General features: G+C 44.7%; 1 protein-coding gene across 1 annotated transcript; it reads right to left on the bottom strand.

Annotated features, from left to right (window-relative positions):
* Nucleotides 1–895: 895 nt before the first annotated feature.
* LOC144504852 (uncharacterized) lies at nt 896–21,134 on the bottom strand. Its single transcript, XM_078230608.1, has 5 exons — nt 20,967–21,134; nt 19,768–19,814; nt 19,562–19,652; nt 15,357–17,002; nt 896–1,310 (listed from the first exon to the last, which is right to left on the bottom strand). The coding sequence occupies exons 1-5, from the start codon at nt 21,016–21,018 to the stop codon at nt 1,227–1,229; spliced, it is 1,920 nt and encodes a 639-aa protein (XP_078086734.1). The 5' UTR covers nt 21,019–21,134; the 3' UTR covers nt 896–1,226.
* Between the last annotated feature and the right edge of the window lie 848 nt (nt 21,135–21,982).

Here is a 21,982-nt window from a genome sequence, read left to right as displayed (position 1 = left end):
TGATATCCAAATTAAAATGAAACATCTTTCAAATGAGATGTCTTCCCCCTCAGATGAATTTAAAAGACTTGACGCTATTTCTCCTCCCCCCACACACTGTCTTGGTCACTTTATTTCTCAATCTACATCATTAAAATCAATGATCTGGTCATTATGACATTGCTCTTTGGGATTGGGCTATGCACACATTGCTGCATTTCCTACATTAGTGACATCATTTTGGAAGTACTTCAGTTGTAGGTTACGCTGGGCGTTATAAGATCATGCAAATGCTTTATAAATGCAAGTCTTTGAATTCATTCTCCTAAATAGAATGAAATATCTATCCCAGTTTCTCCTGTACATATGTGTATGAACATGTGCTGCAAGTGTTGGAATGACTTTGTCTTTAATTTTATTTATTAGTGTCACAAGTAGGGTTTACATTAACACTGCAATGAAGTTACTGTGAAAATCCTCAAGTCGTAATATTCCAGCGCCTGTTCAGATACACCTGAGGGAGAATTTAGCATAGCCAATCCACCTAACCAGCACGTATTTCGGACTGTGGGAGGAAACTAGAGCACCCGGAGGAAACCCATGCAGACACGGGGAGAACGTGCAGACTCCACACACACACACACGGTGACTGAAGCCAGGAATCGAACCCGGGTCCCTACCGCTGAGAGGCAGCAGTGCTAACCACTGTGCCACCAAGATCAGTCCATGTTTGTAATGATATACCTATCCCGCATGAATGTGTGTCATTATCAAAACTATACGACAGTATAACCTTAAATTTGATGTAGGAATGCTGCTTAGGCCTTGAGGCATAAGTAATTAAGTTATGTCACTGAACTGCATTTTGCCACCATGCGCATTATTATCATTAAAAGTAGATGTGACACACAAGATTGGTCTCAATGCATCTGGATTTTTATTTTTATCAAATTACAGCCTGAACTGCAGCACAATAATAATACAAAATGAGTATATGGATATGACGGGATCCGACATTTTTCATGGATCTAGTCTCAAACTTTAATTTCTCATGCTTTTAAATCTGCATTGTGTTTAGCAATATAGAAATACACAACAGAAACATTAGCAGCATTCTAAACACGGCACCAAAATACTCTGCAAGCAGCCTTGTCACTGCAATTTTTAAGTATTATATAATGATATCTGTCTTTCTAAATTTTAAAAATAAGTTCCGCGCAGCATTGATGCAAATTGACAACATTGTACTAATTTCTCTGGTTCCCATGCAGCTTCTCTGCCATTTTCTCCAGTTCCAAATCCATAGCTGCCAGATTCTCCAGTTCCTTCTCCTATGGAGACAATGGAAAACAATTCATTATTTATCTTGCCTCTATTCAACTGTGTGCTACCAAAAACTTCACTGACGGTAGCACAGACAAAATCTTCCAAAATGCTGGAATTATTCAGCAGGTCCGGCAGTGTCTGTGGAGAGAAAAAGAGTTCGCAGTTCTGATTAAAAGTTCCAGACCTGAGATGTTAACTTTGGCCAGGATATTCTGGATGGTGGGGGTTTCCCTTCCAAAGATGTGTGGATTAGGTTGATTGGTAATGCTAAATTGCCCCTTAGCATCAGGAGGATTAGCGGGGTAAATACATGGGATTACGGGATGGGTCCCAGGTGGGATTATTGTCGGTGCAGGCTCGATGGGCCAAACGAGCCTCCCACCCATTGACTCCATCTACACTTCCCACTGCCTCGGAAAAGCAGCCAGCACAATTAAGGACCACACGCACCCCGGACATACTCTCTTCCACCTTCTTCCATCGGGAAAAAGACACAAAAGTCTGAGGTCGGGTACCAACCAACTCAAGAACAGCTTCCCTGTTGCCATCAGACGTTTGAATGGACCTACCTTGTATTAACTTGATCTTTCTCTACACCTTAGCTATGACTGTAACATTACATCCTGCACTTTCTCCTTTCCTTCTCTATGAACGGTAAGCTTTGTCTGTATAGCGTGCAAGAAACAATACTTTTTACTGTATACTAATACATGTGACAATAAATCAAAAAATGGCCTCCTGCAGTATAGGGATTCTATGGTTGGTCTCTCAAGTCAGGTGACTCCCTTCTGCTGCACTGAATTAAAGAAACAGGCACCATCTGAAGAGTCCAGGGATCACAGCCCCACTGGTTGCACCAGCCCCGCAGCCACTTCACACTGGAACGATCGCCAACTGGCCACAGGTAGGGCTGTTATCTGCCACTTGTGAGGAAGTCCCGCCTTGGAGAGCCACTGGCCAATCAATGATAAGGAGCTGCAGTGGACTGAAGAGGAAGCGCATGAAGATGTCAAAGCCTGGGACTGGATGGAAAAATAAGTTTTTGGGGTCCCATGGTAGGGAAGTCCCTGGGGCAGTCATGTGTGTGGTGTCTGTTTCTTAAAGACAGTGCAGCGGAAGGGAGTCACCTGCCTTGAGGGACCAATAGAAACAGAGTGAGTGATCGCACCAGAGGGTGGAGTCCTCAGGCAGAATGGTCCAGATTCCACTTTGTATGGATGTACAGACTGGAGCTGCTGCAACTCCTCTGCTAAGTACCTCTTCCCAATAAGTACCTTTTGTTCCTAACAAAACCTTAAATCCCATTTCGATGCCATAACAGTCACAACATAACCAGTGGAAAGTGGGCGATTGGCATGTTGAGGGATGACTTAAGGGGGCTCCAGTGGCCACCAGACTTTTTTTTGGGGGGGGTGGGGGGGGGCACCTTAGGTTAGAAGGGGCTTCTGTATTCCCACCCCACCCGGCGGAAAGCCTGTTCCTTCTCTTTCACACTCCCACCAGCACCTAAATACCCACCAGCGGAGAAACCTAAAATTCAGGCCCTTATTTCTCCGAGGATATTGAAGGACGTTAGGAAAATTGCAGAGATACTGGCCATAATCCACCCATTCCTTCAGACACAGAAGTTTTGACAGAGGACTGGGGATTTGCAAATATTACCATCTTGTTCAAAATGGAATACAAGGATAAACCCAAGCCGGGCGGTTTAACGCTGGTGTTGGGAAAAAATTGCGGAGAGCCAGCAGAAATATGTCACAGGCATATTGTGTTTAACTAACTTGCTTGAGTTTCTTTGATGGTGGAACAGAAAGGATTAGAAGGTGTATTAAACCTTCTGAAAGGCGTTTGAGAAATTGTCTTTTAACAGGCTTACATAGAATCTGCACCAACTCTCTGAAAGAACATCCCACCCAGGCCGTCCCCTCCACCCTATTCCCGTAACTCTGCACATTTACTATGGCAAACCCACCTAATCTACACATCTTTGGACACAAAGGGGCAATTTAGCATGGCCAATCCACCTAAGCTGCACATCTTTGGACACTAAGGGGCAATTTAACATGGCCAATCCACCGAACCCGCACATCTTTGGACACCAAGGGGCAATTTAGCATGGCCAATCCACCTAACCTACAAATCTTTGGACACTAAGGGGCAATTTAACATAGGCAATCCACCTCACCTACACATCTTAGGAGTGTGGGAGGAAACCAGAGCACCCGGAGGAAACCCACACTGACGCAAGGAGAATGTGCAAACTCCACACAGACAATGACTGAAGGCTGGAATCGAACTTGGGTCCTTGACGCTGTGAGACAGCAGTGCTAATCACTGTGCCATTGTGCCTCAGGCTTCTCAACAAAGTTCAAACCCATGAGATAAAAAGGACCGTAGCAAGTTGAATACAAAATTGGCTGAGTGACAGGGCACAGAGAATTGCCATGAACTGTTGTTATTTAGTCTGAAGAAAGGTATACAGTGGGGTTCTCCAGGGGTCAGTATTGGGAACGACTGCTTTTCCTAACACATATTCATGACCTAGACTTGGGTATGGGAGTGCAAAATTTCAACATTTGCGGATGACACAAAACTCGGAAGTAACGTGAACTGTGAGGAGGACAGTGATACACTTTAAGAGGACGTAGACAAGCTGAGGGAATGGGCGGAGAGCTGAAATTTATTGTAGAAAAGGGTGAGGTAATTCATTTTGGTAGGGAGGATTCTGAGAGAGACAATACAAAATAAAAGGTCCAACTCTAAAAGGGGCACAGGAGCAGAGAGACCTTGGCATATTTGTGTACAAATCATCAAAGGTCGCACGGAAGATTGTGAATGTGGTTGATAAAACATCCAGGATACTGGGCTTTATAAATGGAAACGTAGAGTACAATAGCAAGGAGGTTATGATAAACCTGGATAAAACACTAGTTCAGCTTCGGCTGCAGTATTGTGTTCAGTTCTGGACACCACATTTTTGGAAGGATGTGAAGGCATTATAAAGATTGCAGAGAAGAGTCATGGGAATGGTTCCACGGACAAGGGATTTCAGTTACGTGGATAGACTTGAGAATCTGGCATTGTTTTACATGGAGAAGATTAAAAGGATATTTGAATGAGATGTTCAAAATCATGACGGGTCTGGACAGAGCAGATCGAGAGAACCTGTTCCCATTGGCAAAAGGGTCAAGAGCCAAAGGGCGCCAATTTAAGATGATTTACCAAAGTAGTAATGGAAACTTGAGAAACTATTTTACACAGTGATTAGTCAGAATCTGGGATGCACTTCCTGAGAGTTTACCGGAGGCAGGTTTAATTTGAGCTTTCAAAAGAGAATTGGACATTAATCAGAAAGGAAAAGATTTGCAGGGCTATGAGGAAAAGGCAGGGAGTAGGACAAGAGTTGCTCCTGCAGAGAGCCAGCATGGATATGATGGACTGAATGGTCTCCTGTGCTGTAACCGTTCTATGATTCTACAATGCTATGCAATGCATAATATTTCTATAGCATTAATGCAATTGGGCTGTGCCTGTATTACCCAATTACTCGTGCTGTTTGGTTCTTGTGTTGAGTTGGTCACTGACTGAAAATTGAAACAAATACGCAATGGACTGAAATCATCACTCTTTAGAATTAGATCATAATCCAGCACAGAATGAGGCCATTTAACCCATTGTGCCTCTGAAAGATCCCACTCTACCTGCCCATTCCCTATACATCTCTATCTTAATTAAATGTTTCTATTGTGTCCAAGGGGCGGTTAGATATAGCACTTGGGGCGAATGGAATCAAAGGTTATGGGGAGAAAGCAGGATTAGGCTATTGAGTTGGACGATCAGCCATGATCGTGATGAATGGCGGAGCAGGCTCGAAGGGCCAAATGGCCTCCTCTTGCTCCTATCTTCTATGTTTCTAAATATCCAATTCTCTGATGAAAGTTATGATTGAATCTGCTTCAACCACCCTTTCAGATAACACGTTCCAGATCATAACTCGATGCCTCATCTTCCCCCTGTTCTTTCGTCAATTACTGCACCTTACATTTGTGCCCTCTGGTTACTGACACTGGAAACAGTTTTTCTTTATTTACTCTGTCAAAGCCCTTTATGATTTTGCACACCATCATCAAATATCCTCTTAACCTTCACTGCTCTCGGAAGAACAAAGCCAGTTTCTCTGTTTCATCAATGTAATTGAAATCCTTAATTCCCTGTACAATTTTAGAAAATGGTTTAAAGGGATATGGGCCAAAGGCAGGCAAATGGGACTAGTTCAGTTGAAGAAACCTGGTTGGCATGGACGATTTGGGCCGAAGGGCCTATTTCCGTGCTGTATATCTCTATGACTCTAATTCTTCTTTACCTTGTTCAAATTGACTTCCTTGTGATGCACAGAATTGCACCATGGCAGCACAGTGGTTAGCATTGCTGCCTCACAGCGCCAGGGACAAGGGTTCGATTCCCGGCTTGGGTCACTGTCTGTGTGGAGTTTGCACGTTCTCCCCATGTCTGCGTGGGTTTCCTCCGGGTGCTCCGGTTTCCTCCCACAGTCCAAAGACGTACATGTCAAGTGGATTGGCCATGCTAAAATTGCCCCTTAGTGTCAGGGGGACTAATTAGGGTAAATGCATGGGGCTATGGGGATAGGACCTGGGTGGGATTGTAGTCGGTGCAGACTTGATGGGCCAAATGGCCTCCTCCTGCACTGTAGATTCTATGATTCTGTGAACACAATGTTCTAGCATGTGTCAAACCAACATCAGTCCTGAGCTGCCCTGCTGCCAGTTTGCCCTGCTAAAAAATGCCACAGATTTTATCTTTTCCATTGCACCTAATTATCAATTCTACCCCCCCCCCCCCCCAACCCCCACCCCCCATCCCACATAAAGACCCCTCCCTCTCAACCCCCTGCTTTCGAGGCTGGAGGGTCCATTGGCTCCTCAGTTCTGTCCCTGTTTCCAGGGGTCTGTTTAATGCCTTCGTGGCTCAGTGTCCATCGTTGAGCAGTGTACAAGCGCAGCCTGAGCACCATGTTATACAATCTTGGACCTGCGTTCCACTAAGGTCCTGGTGCAATTTAGCATTCACATCTCTCCTCCTCCTCCTCCCCATAAACAATCAACTGCATGGGAAGTTATTGCCCTGAACAGCTCAACACTCATGCCTGGTTTTCATTCTGGTTTATATACTGGAATGTTGCAACGTCCCTGGTTCTATTGGAATAGTCAAAAAATAATCTATCATGATAGATATCAGCACAAGTAGGCTTACATTAACTCTGCAATGAAGTTACTGTGAAAATCCCCAAGTCGCCACACTCTGGCGCCTGTTCGGGTACACTGAGGGAGAATTTACCATGGCCAATTCACCTAACGTGCACATCTTTGGACTGTGGGAGGAAACTGGAGCACCCGGAGGAAACCCACGCTGACACGGGAAGAACGTGCAAACTCCACACAGCCAGTGACCCAAGCCGGGAATCGAACATGGGTCCCTGGTGCTGTGAGACAGCAGTGCTAACCACTGTGCTACCGTGCCTGCTTGGGTGACTGTGTGAAGTTGCACGTTCTCTCCGTGTCTACGTGGGTTTCCCCCGGCTGCTCGGTTTCCTCCCAGAGCCCAAAGATGTGCATGTTAGGTGGATTGGCCATGCTAAATTGGCCCTTAGTGTCAGGGGATTTAGAAGGTAAATACGTGGGGTTATGGGGATAGAGCTTGGGTGGGATTGTTGTCAGTGCAGGCTTGATGGGCCAAATGGCCTCCTTCTGCACTGTGGGGATTCTATGATTAAAAAGTATTGTTAACATGCCAACTTCCTCTTATTCTTCCAAAACCTGGGACGGGATTATACTGCCTCACTCGTCTTGAAACCGTAAAATCCCACCCCAGGTCAACGGACTTCCCAATGTCTGCCCCTCATCCACTCCAATTCCCATGGCGGACGGGGCGTAAAATTCCGGAGCTGATGTTTATCCTGGTTCGGAATGAGGAAGGAGTCGTATCCTTCATGCCTTAAAGAGCCCAGAGATACTGACTAACTTATACCGAGTGTATTTCTCCAAATGTATTCTTCAACTCTCGCCCACTCAGTAAACAAGAAAGGCCAATGATTGTCTTAAAATAGGATAGAAGCAAATTGCTGCTGGTGCTAGAATCTGAAACAAAGAGAGAATAGAGCCAACGTTTGGATCATCCAGACTCGAAATGTTGGCTCTATTCTCCCTACACAGGTGCTGTCGGACCTGCTGAGATTTTCCAGCATTTTCTATTCTTATTTTAGAATAGGGGTTCGGCTTCAAGCATTTCCTACTATGAGAATCAGAGAAAAGCGTTCCCATGATGGCACAGTGGTTAGCAATGCTGCCTCACAGCGCCAGGGACCCGCGTTCAATTCCCAGCTTGGGTCATTGTATGTGTGGAGTTTGCACGTTCTCCCCGTGTCTGCGTGAGTTTCCTCCGGGTGCTCTGGTTTCCCCCCACACTCCAAAGATGTGCGAGTTAGGGGGATTGGCCATACCAAATTGCTCCTTAGTGTCAGGGGGACTAGCTAGAGTAAATGCATGGGGTTATGGGGATAGGACCTGGGTGGGATTGTAGTCGGTGCGGACTTGATGGGCCGAATGGCCTAATTCTGCTCCTATATCTTATGGTCTTATACAATCCTCTTTTGAAAGCCACCATTGAATCTGCCTCCACCACACTCTTCCACATCCTAACTACTCGCTGCATAAAGGATTTTTGCTATATGTCGCCATGGGGTTAATCGCTTTAATTGGCTTCCCCTGGATCACAACCTTAAACTTCAAAAATAGTTGATAGAGGTAAAATACTTTGCCCTTGTGTGATCAAGGTCACCTTGAACAGGGTCCACGTGTCTATTCTACTTTAGCAAAGCAACCTCTCACCTAAAAATTTAAAGTTTATTTATTAGTGTCACAGGTAAGCTTACATTCACACTGCAATGAAGTTACTGTGAAAATCCCCTCGTCACCACACTCCGGCGCCTGTTCGGGTACATTGAGGGAGAATTTAGCATGGTCAACGCACCTAACCAGCACGTCTTTCGGACAGTGGGTGGAAACCAGAGCATCCAGAGGAAACCCACGCAGTCACAGAGAGAACATGCAGACTCCGCTTAGACAGTCATCCAAGCCGGGAATCAAACCCGGGTCTCTGGCACTATGAGGCAGCAGTGCTAACCACTGTGCCACCGTGCCACCCTGCTACGCCCTCCCTAACTTCACCTATTGCCCCATCCAATGCATGTTGTCCTTTAGAAAATCTTTCTCATCCTGTAAAAGAGAGTGACTATCTATTCACATGAAGGTGATGGATATCATTATCAGCAATACAGTCCCCAGCTCTCAAATATGTGTGGAGTGAGGGCTTGTGGCGCGTTTGGGTAGCGCCCCTCCCTCAGAGCGAGCTACACCCCAAGACTTGAGTTGTGCAAGGTGTGCTCATAACGTGGTTAAACTGGTTGATTATCATCCTTCCGATGCCCACGGCAGGTGGCAAGAGCAAGAGACTTCCCTGGCCAGTGCTCTGCAGAAGGCAACAGCAAATCATCGCAGTACCTTGCCGAGCGTAACCATGGACCAACACAGAAGTCCATGGTTGCCACTGTATGGAGAGAGAGACAGAATAAACGGAAGCCAGGTAGAAACAAAACTTCTTCCTATCCACCCCCTACAATGTGTCTTCAGGTTCTGGCTCAGATGACGATGTTTCCATTTCCAGCCACCTGGGTTGAGGACAACAACCGCTTTATGGAGCGAATTGTTTGCAGCTTTGTGCTGGAGAGCCCTGAACAGTTGGAGCTGAGTTAAGATCATGTTTTATTCAGTTCCATAGAATCCCTACAGTGCAGAAGGAGGCCAGTTGGGCCATCGAGTCTGGACTGATTCTCCAAAAGAGCATCCCAACCAGCTCTGCCCTCTGCCCTATCCCCATAATCCCATGCATTTACTGTGGGCAATCCACCTGACCTACACATCTTTGGATGCTAAGGGACAATTCACCAGGGCTAATCCACCTAATCTACACATTTTGGGACACTAAGGAGAAATTTAGCATGGGCAATCCACCTAACCTGCACATCTTTGGACTGTGGGAGGAAAGCAGAGCACCCAGAGGAAAGCAGAGCACCCGGAGGAAACCCACGCAGACACGTGGAGGCGATGGCCTAGTGGTATTATCACTAGACTATTAATCCAGAAACCATCAGATGGTGGAATTTGAATTCAACTAAAAGTATCTGGGATTTAAGAATCTACTGATGACCATGAAAACATTGTTGATTGTTGGAAAAACCCATCTGGTTCACTAGTATCCTTTAGGGAAGGAAACCTGCCGTCCTTACCCGGTCTGGCCTACATGTGACTCCAGAGCCACAGCAATGTGATTGACTCTCAACTGCCCTCCAAGGGCAACTAGGGATGGGCAATAAATGCTGGCCAGCCAGTGACGCCCATGTCCCATGAAAGAATAAAAAAGGAATGTACAGACTCCAGACAGTGACTCAAGGCTAGAATTGAACCTGGGTCCCTGGTGCTGTGAGGCAGCAGTGCTAACCACTGTGCCACCATGCCGCCCTTCCAACCTGCATCATAAGGGCACTTTCAGCCCCTCAGTTGAAGCTACATTCACACTCTGACCCCCCCTTGGAATTAATGTTAATGTTTTAAATCACCGTAGATCTCTCTGTTTTCAAGTGTCCTCTCTCTTCAATACCTGTACCTAATTGAAAAAATGTTTATGAAAGTGGTAGCGATTTCAAGTCCACAAGTTGCAATTCTGGTTGTTCTGGTTTCTTTAAAATCAATCCTTCCTGCCAACATACACCATGGTGAAATGCTACGTCAATGTTTCTCATTCAGTTTTGCTGCTTCAAAATAAAATTGCAGGTTTTGTCCATTAGGTGGAGGTGTGGAATAAGTTTCTGAAGTCTCCCAGGCTCTTTCACTATCTTGTGTACATCCAAAACCTGTATTAATGAACCGACCATGGGCGTTGCGTTTACTGGCAGGATTTAATCTCAGTAACAGTTTTAACAACACCAGGTTAAAGTCCAACAGGTTTATTTGGTAGCAAATACCATTACCTTTCTGAGCGCTGCTCCTTCGTCAGATGGGGTGGAAATCTGCTCTCGAGTGGATGGAGTGGAAATCTTAGGTGAGAGCAGATTTCCACTCCATCTGACGAAGGAGCAGCGCTCCAAAAGCTAATGGCATTTGCTACCAAATAAACCTGTTGGACTTTAACCTGGTGTTGTTAAAACTCTTACTGTGTTTACCCCAGTCCAACGCCGGCATCTCCACATGATTTAATCTTACATGCAGTTTTAAGGTCTTCATTGTTTGTGGCCATTAAGCGATTAGTCCATTTTCTAAAAGATATTCACAGCTTTGCATTCAGACGGTAAGGATTATTACCGATTAAACCTACATTCTTTTTTAAAATAAAGTTTAATTATTAGTCACAAGTAAAGCTTACATTAATACAGCAATGAAGTTACTGTAAAATTCCCCTAGTCGCCACACTCTGGTCAATGACCTCCAGTTCAGGTCAATGCACCTAACCAGCATGTCTTTCAGAATGTGGGAGGAAACCGGAGCACCCGGAGGAAACCCACGCAGACACGGGGAGAACATGCAAACTCCGCAGAGACAGTGACCCAAGCCAGAAATTGAACCCGGGTCCCTGGCGCTGTGCAGCAGCAGTGCAAACCACAGTGCTACCATTCAATTCATTCGTGTTCAGCAGCTGTTCCCTGCAAGTCTCAAAAGGCTAATTTCACCTCTGTAAATTCTAAAGGATATTTATTAGTGTCACCAGTAGGCTTACACTATTGCCACAATGAAATTACTGTGAAAATCCCCTAGTCAGCACACTCTGGAGCCTGTTCGGGTACATGGAGGGAGAATTTAGCATGGCCAATACACTAACCAGCATGTCTTTGGCAACCAGAGCACCCGGAGGAAACCCACGCAGACATGGGGAGAATGTGCAAACTCCACACAGATAGTGACCCAAGCCAGGAATTGAACCCAGGTCCCTGGCCCTGTGAGGCAGCAGTGCTGACCACTGTGCCACCGTGTCACCTTGTTGGGGGTTCTAAATTAAAATGGAATGCTTTTCATTGTTTCTTCCTGCGCTTTGCTCTCTCTCTCTCTCTCTCTCTCTCTCAATGTAATCCTTCTTTCCTTCTCTCTATTTTCCTTTTTCTACCAGATATGACATTGAATTTAGCCATCTTGACCAACACTGCTTTGTCCAGTCTTTGCATTGTCCATTTCACAAGTGTTCAATCTTGTGGTTAAGGAGATGCACCCTTCATTGTCCTGTTCGCTCAGTTTCTGTCGAGGGAGCCACGCAGTTACCTTCTCAAAATTGCAGCAATCTGCAGCCCAAAATATCCCGGAGATTAAACAGGCAAGGATGAGTCTAACTGAAGGTGGGAGCCATTCCACTAACAAAACTAACCCCGCTTTTGTTATTTCCATGGCAGCTGCCTGTAAAGCTATTCATTCTGCAGGCTTCTCATGCTCTACCAGGCCTCAACTCCTGTCTGCCACTTAGCTCACATCTTCTCCCCAAAATTTGCCTGGTCTCAGTCTCATAATTCAATGCTGTTGTAGATTTTATCAGCATTGTATGGTATAAATAGAACAGAGCAGAAGAATCTGTTTGAAATATAATTAGGAATGATCTCTGTGCGTTCAGTCACTCGTGTTTCACTTCTGAGATTCTCACTCTTTCGCTTGAGGAATCCTAACTATTCTCTCTTCACCAAATCTATATCATTTCCACTGACGTACAGTTCATCATTTTACCAAGAAGCAGGAGAGAACTATTCATTGCTCGATTCAGAGGATTATTGCTATATCTAATACTTGTGTCTTTTTAAATTTGGCAGGTGCTAGATGCCACTGGTAAGGGTGTGGTTAATGCCTAATCACTGAGAGATTGGGTAAACTGGGGTTGTTCTCCCTGGAAAGACGGAGAATGAGGGGAGATCTAATAGAGGTGTATAAGATTATGAAGGGGATAGATAGAGTGAACGGTGGGAAGCTTTTTCCCAGGTCAGAAGTGACGTTCACGAGGGGTCACGGGCTCAAGGTGAGAGGGGCGAAGTATAACTCAGATATTAGAGGGATGTTTTTTACACAGAGGGTGGTGGGGGCCTGGAATGTGCTGCCAAGTAGGGTGGTGGAGGCAGGCACGCTGACATCGTTTATGACTTACCTGGATAGTCACATGAGCAGCCTGGGAATGGAGGGATACAAACGATTGGTCTAGTTGGACCAAGGAGCGGCACAGGCTTGGAGGGCCGAAGGGCCTGTTTCCTGTGCTGTACTGTTCTTTGTTTTTTGTTCTTTGTTCTATCCCTGGTTTTCCTTAAGATGTTCATGGTGGGCTCCCATCTTTTTTCAACTGTTGCAGGTGCAGGTGCTACCATGGCCGTTAGACAGCGAGCACTCAGCTTTAGACCCAGGGACAATGTCAGAACGGTGATGTGTGTCCAGGTCGGCATGTTGTGTGAAGTTACAGGTGAGAGTGTTCCCCAGCCCCTGCTGCTCTGGTCCTAGATGATCGAGGTCACAAGTTTATGAGGTACCGTCGAGTTACTGCAGTTACTTTTGAATAAAGTTGAGGAATATAATCATCCTAACTAATCTCTCTTCACCAAATATTTCTCAGGCGGCATGGTGGCACAGTGGTTAGCATTGCTGCCTCACAGCACCAGGGACCCAGGTACAATTCTAGCTTTCGCTAATGTCCTTGAGGGAAGGAAATCTGTCATCCTTACCTGGTCTGGCCTACATGTGACTCCAGATCCACAGCAATGTGGATGGCTCGGAAATGGCCTCGCAAGCTGTTCAGTTTAAGAGCAATAAATGCTGGCCCAGCCGTGAATAAAAAAAAACAGATGTTGTTCCCATTTTACAGCCAGTCCTAACCCTCTAACATGGCAGCTGGTGCGAGTGTGCACATTCCGTACTGAATGTGCGCTGCCCACGATATTCTGTTTTTATTTCAGATTTTCAGGATCTGCAGTATTTTGCTTTTGTGTTAGCCACAAGTTAAATCCACTTTGTTGGACAGCTACCCAGGAATATATCGCCTGAGGTCCAATATTGAATGTGTCTCACGCTTACCTGTTCAGTTATGGATATGATCCAAGAACACCGCACGGTTTGCTCAATCTCATCTTTCAAAATTTTATACTCATTGTCTATATATTTTTTAATTCATTCCTGGGATGTGGTTGCCGCTGGCTGGGTCAACATTTATTGTCCATTCCTAATTACCCTTGAAAAAGTGGTGATGTATTTTTCTTATTGTCACAAGTAGGCTGACATTAACACTGCAATGAAGTTACTGTGAAAATCCCCTAGTCGCAGCACTCGGGTACCTGTTCGGGTACACTGAGGGAGAATTTAGGCATGGCCAATGCACCTAACCAGCACGTCTTTTGGACTGTGGGAGGAAACCGGAGCATCCTGAGGAAACCCACGCAGACATGAGGAGAACATGCAGGCTCTGCACAGACAGTGACTCAAGCCGGGAATCGAACCTGAGTCCCTGGCGCTGTGAGGGGGCAGCGCTAACCACTGTGCCACCGTATTTTTGAACCTATGCAGTCCCTTATTTGCATGCCTACTCATAATACTGTTAGGGAGGGTGTCCCAGGAATTTGACCCAGCAGACATTGTGAGGGAACGGCAATATATTTCCAAGTCATGAAGTATTATAGTATTAGATATCTATAATATTAGTATTATTTAATACTAATATCTAGTATTAGATATCTATAATACTTTGCATGTGCATAATAATGCAAGTCACTAGAATTATTTAATTTCTTTTGTTCAAATATTAATGTTAGCTTAATGATTAAAATGAATGCTAACTAAGGTGGCAGATAATTCCAAGGGCATTTTCCACACTAAGTGGCTATAGCGTTGCCTAAGGTTTTATAGGATCTAATGTTAAGGTACCTCCTCAGTCAAAATAACTAAAGATGATTCGGGAAGTGGAAATTAATCTTTAACATTGTTAATAACTCAACAATATCTTCTCAATCATGATTAAGATCATGTTTTGAGGAATATCCACAAACTAACTGGCAAATAATAACTCCATCAATGAGGAATAAACAAATATTAGGTTGAAATAACCATTAATTAACGCTTAACTTGATGACATCAGGATTGCAAACAGACATTATTGGAAGCAAACTTCTTTAAATCATGATCAACTTTTTAAATATCTCAAACTTTCACAATATCTGCTACTTCCACAAACATTTTGCTTTGAAAATTATAAATTAGATCAAATATATTGAACCATAAAAAATGTTCAAGTCAGTACATATTTTAAACTATGACTTTAATATTAATTCCAAAGTGTTATTGAAGTTCTAAGAGTTAAAATAACAATTCTTATCAAACATTTGTCAGAAGTGCATCACACTAAGTAGCTAGAATGCTACTTCTATGGCTATGGCTGCCACGGTGGCACAGTGGTTAGCACTGCTGCTGCCTCACTCACAGTGCCAGAGACCTGGGTTCGATACCCATCTTGGGTCAGTGTGTGTGCAGTTTGCACGTTCTCTGCGTGGCTTCCCTCCAGGTGCTCTGGTTTCCTCCCACAGTTCCAAGATGTGTGGGTTAGGTGGATTGACCATGCTAAATTGCCCCTTAGTGCCAGGGGGACAGAGGTAAATGCACGGGGTTGTGGGGATAGGGCCTGGGTGGGATTGTGGTAGGTGCAGACTCAATGGGCCAAATGGCCTCCTTCTACACTGTAGGGATTCTATCAAAATTTAGAAACTTATTGCAGGATAATTGTGTGATTTTACTTTTTTAAGAATAGTTGTGATTTGATAATTTTAGTGTCCATCAGATTATTGATCAGGTGAACATGTTGCAAAGTGAAAATGAATACTTTCCCCCTCTAATCTTACTCACAAGTTCTTCCAGGGTAAGAAATGTAAATTAATTAATTTTTTTCCCATTCAACAAATAAAAAATGGCTTGGCTCACCTCTTCTTCAGTCAGTGTTCTATGGTTAATGTTCTTTTTTCCATCTTCATGGTGTTCATTCTCATCTTCTTCTTCGAAATCATACAGTTCTGGGATTTCCAGAGACTTTTTCTTGGATTTCAGATATTGTGCCAGCTTGTCCATTCTATCATACATCCTTCTCTCTGGGAAATCACTGGCAAAGTTTTGTCTTAAAGTGTGCCCTTCATTAATTTCCTCTTTCTGGCCCCCCTCTTCCTCCTCGCCTTGTTTCTCGTAATGTCTCTTTTCCCACTTGCTCTCATTTTCTTCATATTCTGGGTAGAAGTGGCTTTCCTTGCCGTGCATTGTTTCTTCTTCGCTGTCTGGCTTTCTGTCCTCTATTCTGTGTCGTTTTTGCCACCAACCCCGCTGCCCTTTTGGAGAGTCTTTTGTATTTCCCTCTTCCTCGCCACCTTCTTCATTGCTGACATTCTCCTCCTTTGCATCTTCATCTGTTTGGTGCCACTGTTCATTGTGATTATGCCTCTTATCCTCTTCACCATAGTGCCTCTTCTCCTCACTGTGATATTTCTTTTCCTCATCCGATTCTTCCTCCTCACTGTGTGGTCTTGTGTTCCTGTTATGATGCTGCTTCTCTTCCTCTATATTGTGCTGGTTCTTTTCTTCACTGTAGTGCAACTTTTCTTCACTATGGGTCCTTTTGTTATCGTGGCGTTTTTCTTCCTCTGATTCTTCCGAGTCACTCCCTGGGTGTCCATTTACTTTATCCTCATTATAATGTCTACCTTTTTTATATGCTTCCTGGATGTTATTTCTCTTAGGATAGTTACGAATGCGATTTATGTGTTCCAGTTCTTTGCTGGACTCATCAGATTTACCAGAGTTCTTCTCATATTGCTGGGGCCTTCTCTTATCCTCCTCAGAGTGACTATAGCTGTTTCTTCTGTGGTAGTGGATGCGACCATTAATACGTTTCTCTCTTTCTTCACTGTCTTCCTCTTCTGACTCTTCAGAGTCAGATTTCTTACGCTCATAAATACCATTTCTTTTGTCGTGATTGTTGAGATCTTCATCAGACCCATCCATCACCCTATCACTGTACTTTTCTTCAGAACTGCGTGTGCTTTCTCTGGAGCGTCCACGTAGACCAATGGCTTTATCTTCCGCGCTTCTTTCGTCATATCCATGAGGCCATTTCTGATGGAATCCATTCTCAGAATCGTCTGACTTTTGTGAGCTGTTTTCCTCTGGCCCACTATCTTCCTCGCTGTGTCTCCGCTTCCTGTGTTCTTCTTCTTCATCTTCCTCGCTCCTATCAGCCGCGTATCTTCTCTCTTCGTGGTTGAGATATCCTTGGTTGGCATTACGGTCTCTATGACCTCTGACATGGTGACTGTTTTTTACTTCCATACTCCAGCTGCTGTCGTCACTGTTCTTCTCTTTGCTTCTTTCTTCATCGTGAGTTTGTTTGTAATGCTGTTCTTCCTCATTTTCATCTTTGTTTCCCTTGCCTGCCTCATAATGCTCTCCCTCACGTCTCTCCACTGATTCTTGGCTTCCCTTCTCTCCATAGTGATGCTTTTCAGATTCTTCAAGGTGTCTCTCCTCTTCATAATGTTGGTTCTCTCCCTCATTTTTCTTGTCTGCTACTTCATGTTTCCCACCTGGAATAAGATGTAATAAAGATTTAAGGATCTTGCATGGGGAACTAGGGCCTCTTGGTGACTATGGGCATGAGTTCTCAATTATGCTCTTCACTGAGTTATGCTCTTCACTGAAAGTCAAACCCATTTTTGCTACTACTCATTAAATCAGATTAAGAGGCCCCACGTATTATCCTGATTAATATGTATCCCTCAATCACCATCAGCAAAACAGACCAACTGGGCAGGCGATGGCTTAGTGGTATTATCACTAGACTATTAATCCAGAAACTCAGTAAATGTTCTGGGGACCTGGGTTCAAATCCCGCCATAGCAGATGGTGGAATTTGAATTCCACATAAAATATCTGGAATTAAGAATCTACTGGTGACCATTGTCGATTGTCGGAAAAAACCATCTGGTTCGTTAATGTCTTTTAGGGAAGGAAATCTGCCATCCTTACTCGGTCTGGCCTAAATGTGACCTGCGTGGGTTTCCACCGGGTGATCTGGTTTCCTTTCACAATCCAATGATGTGTAGGTTAGGTAGATTGTTAAATTGGTAACCACAGCAATGTGGTTAACTCTCAACTGCCCTCTGAACAAGGGCAACTAGGGATTGGCAATAAATGCTGGTCAGCCAGCGACGCCCATGTCCCATGAATGAATTTTTTAAAATCTCATCATTATATCATTGCTATTTGAGGGAGTTTGCTGTGTGCAAATTGGCTGCTGTGTTTCCTACTTGTCAACAGGGAGTGCATGTTAAAGTAGTATTTTGTTGGCTATAAAGTGCCTTGAAATGTACTGAAGTGTGAAAGCCGCTATCTAAATGCAGGTATTTACATGGCTAGAGTGCCAGCCATATAAAAAAGCCCATTTACACTCACTGACAATCTTAAAAACATCCTTGCTAAATACAGCAAACATTTTAATGTGTAATTGGCGATGCGACATCCCAGACCTAAAAGCTATAATGAAGATACAGTGAGCAGCATTTCAATGGATGTACCACTTCACTCAACAGCTGTTAATGAACCACAAAGAACCAGTCCTCAAAATTCTCCTAAATAAGCAGCCCAGCGACCTATGGAAGGGCAAGGGTGGCACGGTGGCACAGTGTTAACACTGCTGCCTCACTGCACCAGGGACCCAGGTTCGATTCTGGACTCGGGTGACTGTGTGGAATTTGCATGTTCTCCCCATGTCTGTGTGGGTTTCCTCCGGGTGCTCTGGTTTTCTTCCACACTCCAAAGATGTGCAGGTTAGGTGGATTGGTAAATTGCTCCTTAGTGTCAGGAGGATAAGCAAGGTGAATTATGGGAGGTAATGGCCAACTGGTATTATTGCTAGACTATTAATCCAGAAACTCAGCTTTGTTCTGGGGATCCGGGTTCGAATCCCGCCATGGCAGATGTGGAATTTGAATTCAATTTAAAATATCTGGAGCTAAGAATCTACTGATGACCATGAAACCATTATCGATGGGAAAAACCCATTTGGTTCACTATTGTCCTTTAGAGAAGGAAATCTGCCTTCCTTACCTGGTCTGGCCTACATGTGACTCCAGAGCCACAGCAATGTGGTTGACTCTCAACTGCCCTCAGGCAACTAGGGATGGGCAATAGATGCTGGCCCAGCCAGCGACGCCCACGAATGAATAAAAAAAGAATACATGGGGTTATGGGGATAGGGCCTGGGTGGGAGCATTGTTGGTGCAGATTTGATGGGCCAAATGGCCTTCATCTGCACTAGAGGGATTCTATGATTCTATTGATTCTATGATTCCTTACAGGGTGATTTGGAAGCTTTGAAAGTTTTCCTGGTCGAGCGTCTAGGGCAACGAGGGACCGGGGGGGGAGGGGGGGGGGAGGGGGGGATTACTATAGGCTTTATCCAAGCTACTTTCAACTCATGTCCCACAGACCTAGAATTGGAATGGCCATGGAAATGTGGGAGGCAGAATTCCTGATCGAAGAGTGGCTCCATTCACTGCTTCCTTGGGAAAGGAAAGCGGGAGTAACCCTGGCTGATATGTGCACCCAACAGCAAATGTAAATCTTGCTGCTATCCATTCCACCCTGTCTAAATGTGGGAACACCCAGATATTCCTCCAGAGCAGGCATTGGGAAGAAGCTGGGATTCCACTCCAAATAAATAAATAAACAAATCGGCTTAGTTAAAGATTTCATACACATGTGTTACACATTGAGAGGGGAGACTTAACCAGATTACTACTGTAAAGTAGTTAAAAAACACATTTAGCATATTGCAGCAATGACTCACAATGGCATTCCCTATTGTGTAATCACTCCTTGGATCTCATCACTTCAATGAAAGATATCACCGAGTGGATTGTTCATTGATATCTATCACCCAGTGGATAATAACACCCATCCCCAATTATTGTTCAGCACTTTCGCCAACTAATAGAAAACCTGCACACAATACGAGCATTTGTATAGTGCCTTTTCCCAGTAGTTCTGAAAGGATTTTGGGTTCATGATCTTGGGGTGGGGGATGGGGGGAGAGCTACTTAATATCCCAGATGCTACTAACTATTGCAAAGATGCCCACCTACCCTTCAAGACTTCCCGGCACTCCGAAGTCACTGGAGGAGTATTCTCTTTAGCGAGGGCATTGGAAAGTGCTTCGATTATACACCTGGTCACCTGTAGGGACAAAAGCAACATCATCAGCATCAGCCCTTTGTTTCTGACTCCGGAAAGAGGGGATTATTGACTGCAACAGCTTGGGATGGAAAAATAAGGAACCAGTGAAACTTACCAGTTCATCCTTCTGAGCCTCTCTCTCCACTGGCAGTGCGCTGGTTACTGTCAAAGAATAACATGGCAAAGACATTATTACCCACACCTTGCAAGCAACTGTAGCTTGGTCAAATTGTGCATGGAGACTAGAGAACAGGAGGCAGCGGGTACCGGTTAAGGTGCAACTCTTTGACCATGCTAGGTTGAATCTGAGCCCCACTAGCCCTCCTTCAAGCCAGGACAACATCTACTCTGCACTAGATGAAGGGGCAGCGCTCTGAAAGCTCATACTACCAAATAAACCTGTTGGACTTTAACCTGGTGTTGTGAGACTTCTTACTGTGCCTACCCCAGTCCAATGTCAGCATCTCCACACCATGTCTGCACCAGGGATTCTGAGGTGGTGCAATTTCTAGGCACGTCTCAGCTCCACATCTCTTTTGGCTCAACTCTTCCCCCCCTCCCCCTCAACACTTAACCAAGAAATGTCGTGGGGAAAAACATTCTCGTGAAACAAATTTATTTATTATTAGTGTCACAACTAGGCTTACATTAACACTGCAAGGAAGTTACTGTAAAAATCCCCTAGTCATCATATTCCGGTACCTGTTTGGGTACACTGAGGGAGAATTTAGCAACTAACCGACACGTCTTTCAGACTGTGGGAGGAAGCCGGAGCACACGGAGGAAACCCACACAGACACGGGGAGAATGTGCAGACTCTGCACAGACAGTGACCCAAGCTGGGAACCAAACCTGGGTTCCTGGCGCTGTGAGGCAGCAGTACTAAGCACTGTGCCACCGTGCCACCCTATGCAAGAGCCATCACCAATCTGACCACAAACCAGAGCCTCCCCCCCAAAAAACCCCAAAGGGTTTCACTGACTGTCAAACAATACCTATTCTGAAATGTTATTACCGACCAGCGCGTTTCGATTTACCAGTAATAATGCTTTGAAAATGTCACTCAAGTGCCTCCCAAATTATTAAAGGGTTCGTCCTGACTCGATCCGCTAACTCCTGTTGCTCTCCCCACAGATGCTGCCAGCTCTGCCGAGTATTTGCAGCTTTATTCTGGCTCTCAGTGGAGAGAGTTGCGCCTGGAATCAGTCACCCAGTGCGCTGTCCGCGGTGCTGAAATGCTCCCTCTTTGGAAGTCAGCGGTTCTGAATAAGACTGGAATAAAGCGGAGAGAGAAAAGAAATTGGTTCTTTTTACCTGTGGCGACAGACAGAAGAAGGGACAAGGCTAGGAGAGGCAACAGATGCATGCTCTTGTGCGACAGGAGGTCCACACTGTGGGGTTGGGAGCGGGATGGGGGGTCGGGGAAGGGCGCTTGGAAGAGGTGTTCAGTCCCGGCTTGCTCGCACTCTCTCCAGCTCGCCTTTGCGCGGAGCTCAGCCTCGGGAATCTCAATTTAAAGCGGAGGAGGGGAGAGGCACGTCTCCACTCCTGAGCACCGCCCTCAGCATCGACACGGCGGGGAGCAACTTTTCATCCCCATCCAGTCATTAATCCACGATTAAAAATAGGTCATTTGATCGACTTCTACCAAACCTGTCAATCTTTATCTCACTGTTATCAACTCTAATGATTGTACATTTCAGCTCTTAGCTGAGAGAGGAATGATATGTACAGTGAGGAAAATAGAATATCAGCTTTTGTTATCGCTTCTTTTCTCCCAATTTTCACCCATTTTCTTTTATCTACCGGCAATCAAACCCCTTCAGCAAGAATATCCAAGACTCAGTAACACTCCGGGACAGAGTTTTATACATATTCTGGAAAGGGTCGACCCATTGTAGTGGGTGTTTTAATGGATTCTCTCAAAATATTAAAGCTTTTGATTTTTACATAAAGCAAAATGCAACCCAAGTCAATTTCCTATCCAAATCCTTTCCCCGCAGACGCCTGAAATCCTGGTCTCGAAAATTGATTAAACCCATCGCACCTTTTAATTATTTTCACAAGTCTGAATTCTTCTTGGCGTTATCATCAACCTTTACCGTCGATTGAAGACCTACTCAAAATTAAGGGGGTCTATGTTCATATATATTTTACCATTTTCTTTTCACATTGGTCGGATGAAATTGAGTTGAGAATGAAAAGGGTGTTAGTCATCCATACAACTATTTTTAACAATCGTTTGGAACTCTCACTATTCTAGCTCACATCTCAATGCATGTATTTGGACATACTTGGGATCATGCGATTTGAACATGGCAACCAACTGC

Source organism: Mustelus asterias, chromosome 15 (assembly GCF_964213995.1).
Source record: "Mustelus asterias chromosome 15, sMusAst1.hap1.1, whole genome shotgun sequence".
In the NCBI taxonomy this organism is placed as follows: Eukaryota; Metazoa; Chordata; class Chondrichthyes; order Carcharhiniformes; family Triakidae; genus Mustelus; species Mustelus asterias.
This window is presented reverse-complemented; position numbering and strand designations above follow the sequence as displayed.

Excerpts from the sequence above, each read along its gene's own strand:
- LOC144504852 (XM_078230608.1), bottom strand. The coding sequence starts at position 21,018 with ATGCATCTGTTGCCTCTCCTAGCCTTGTCCCTTCTTCTGTCTGTCGCC. Across the intron at positions 19,815-20,966 it reads TCTTCTGTCTGTCGCCACAG|TAACCAGCGCACTGCCAGTG; the intron begins GTAAAAAGAACC and ends ATTCTTTGACAG. Across the intron at positions 1,311-15,356 it reads GAACACTGACTGAAGAAGAG|GAGAAGGAACTGGAGAATCT; the intron begins GTGAGCCAAGCC and ends TTGTCTCCATAG.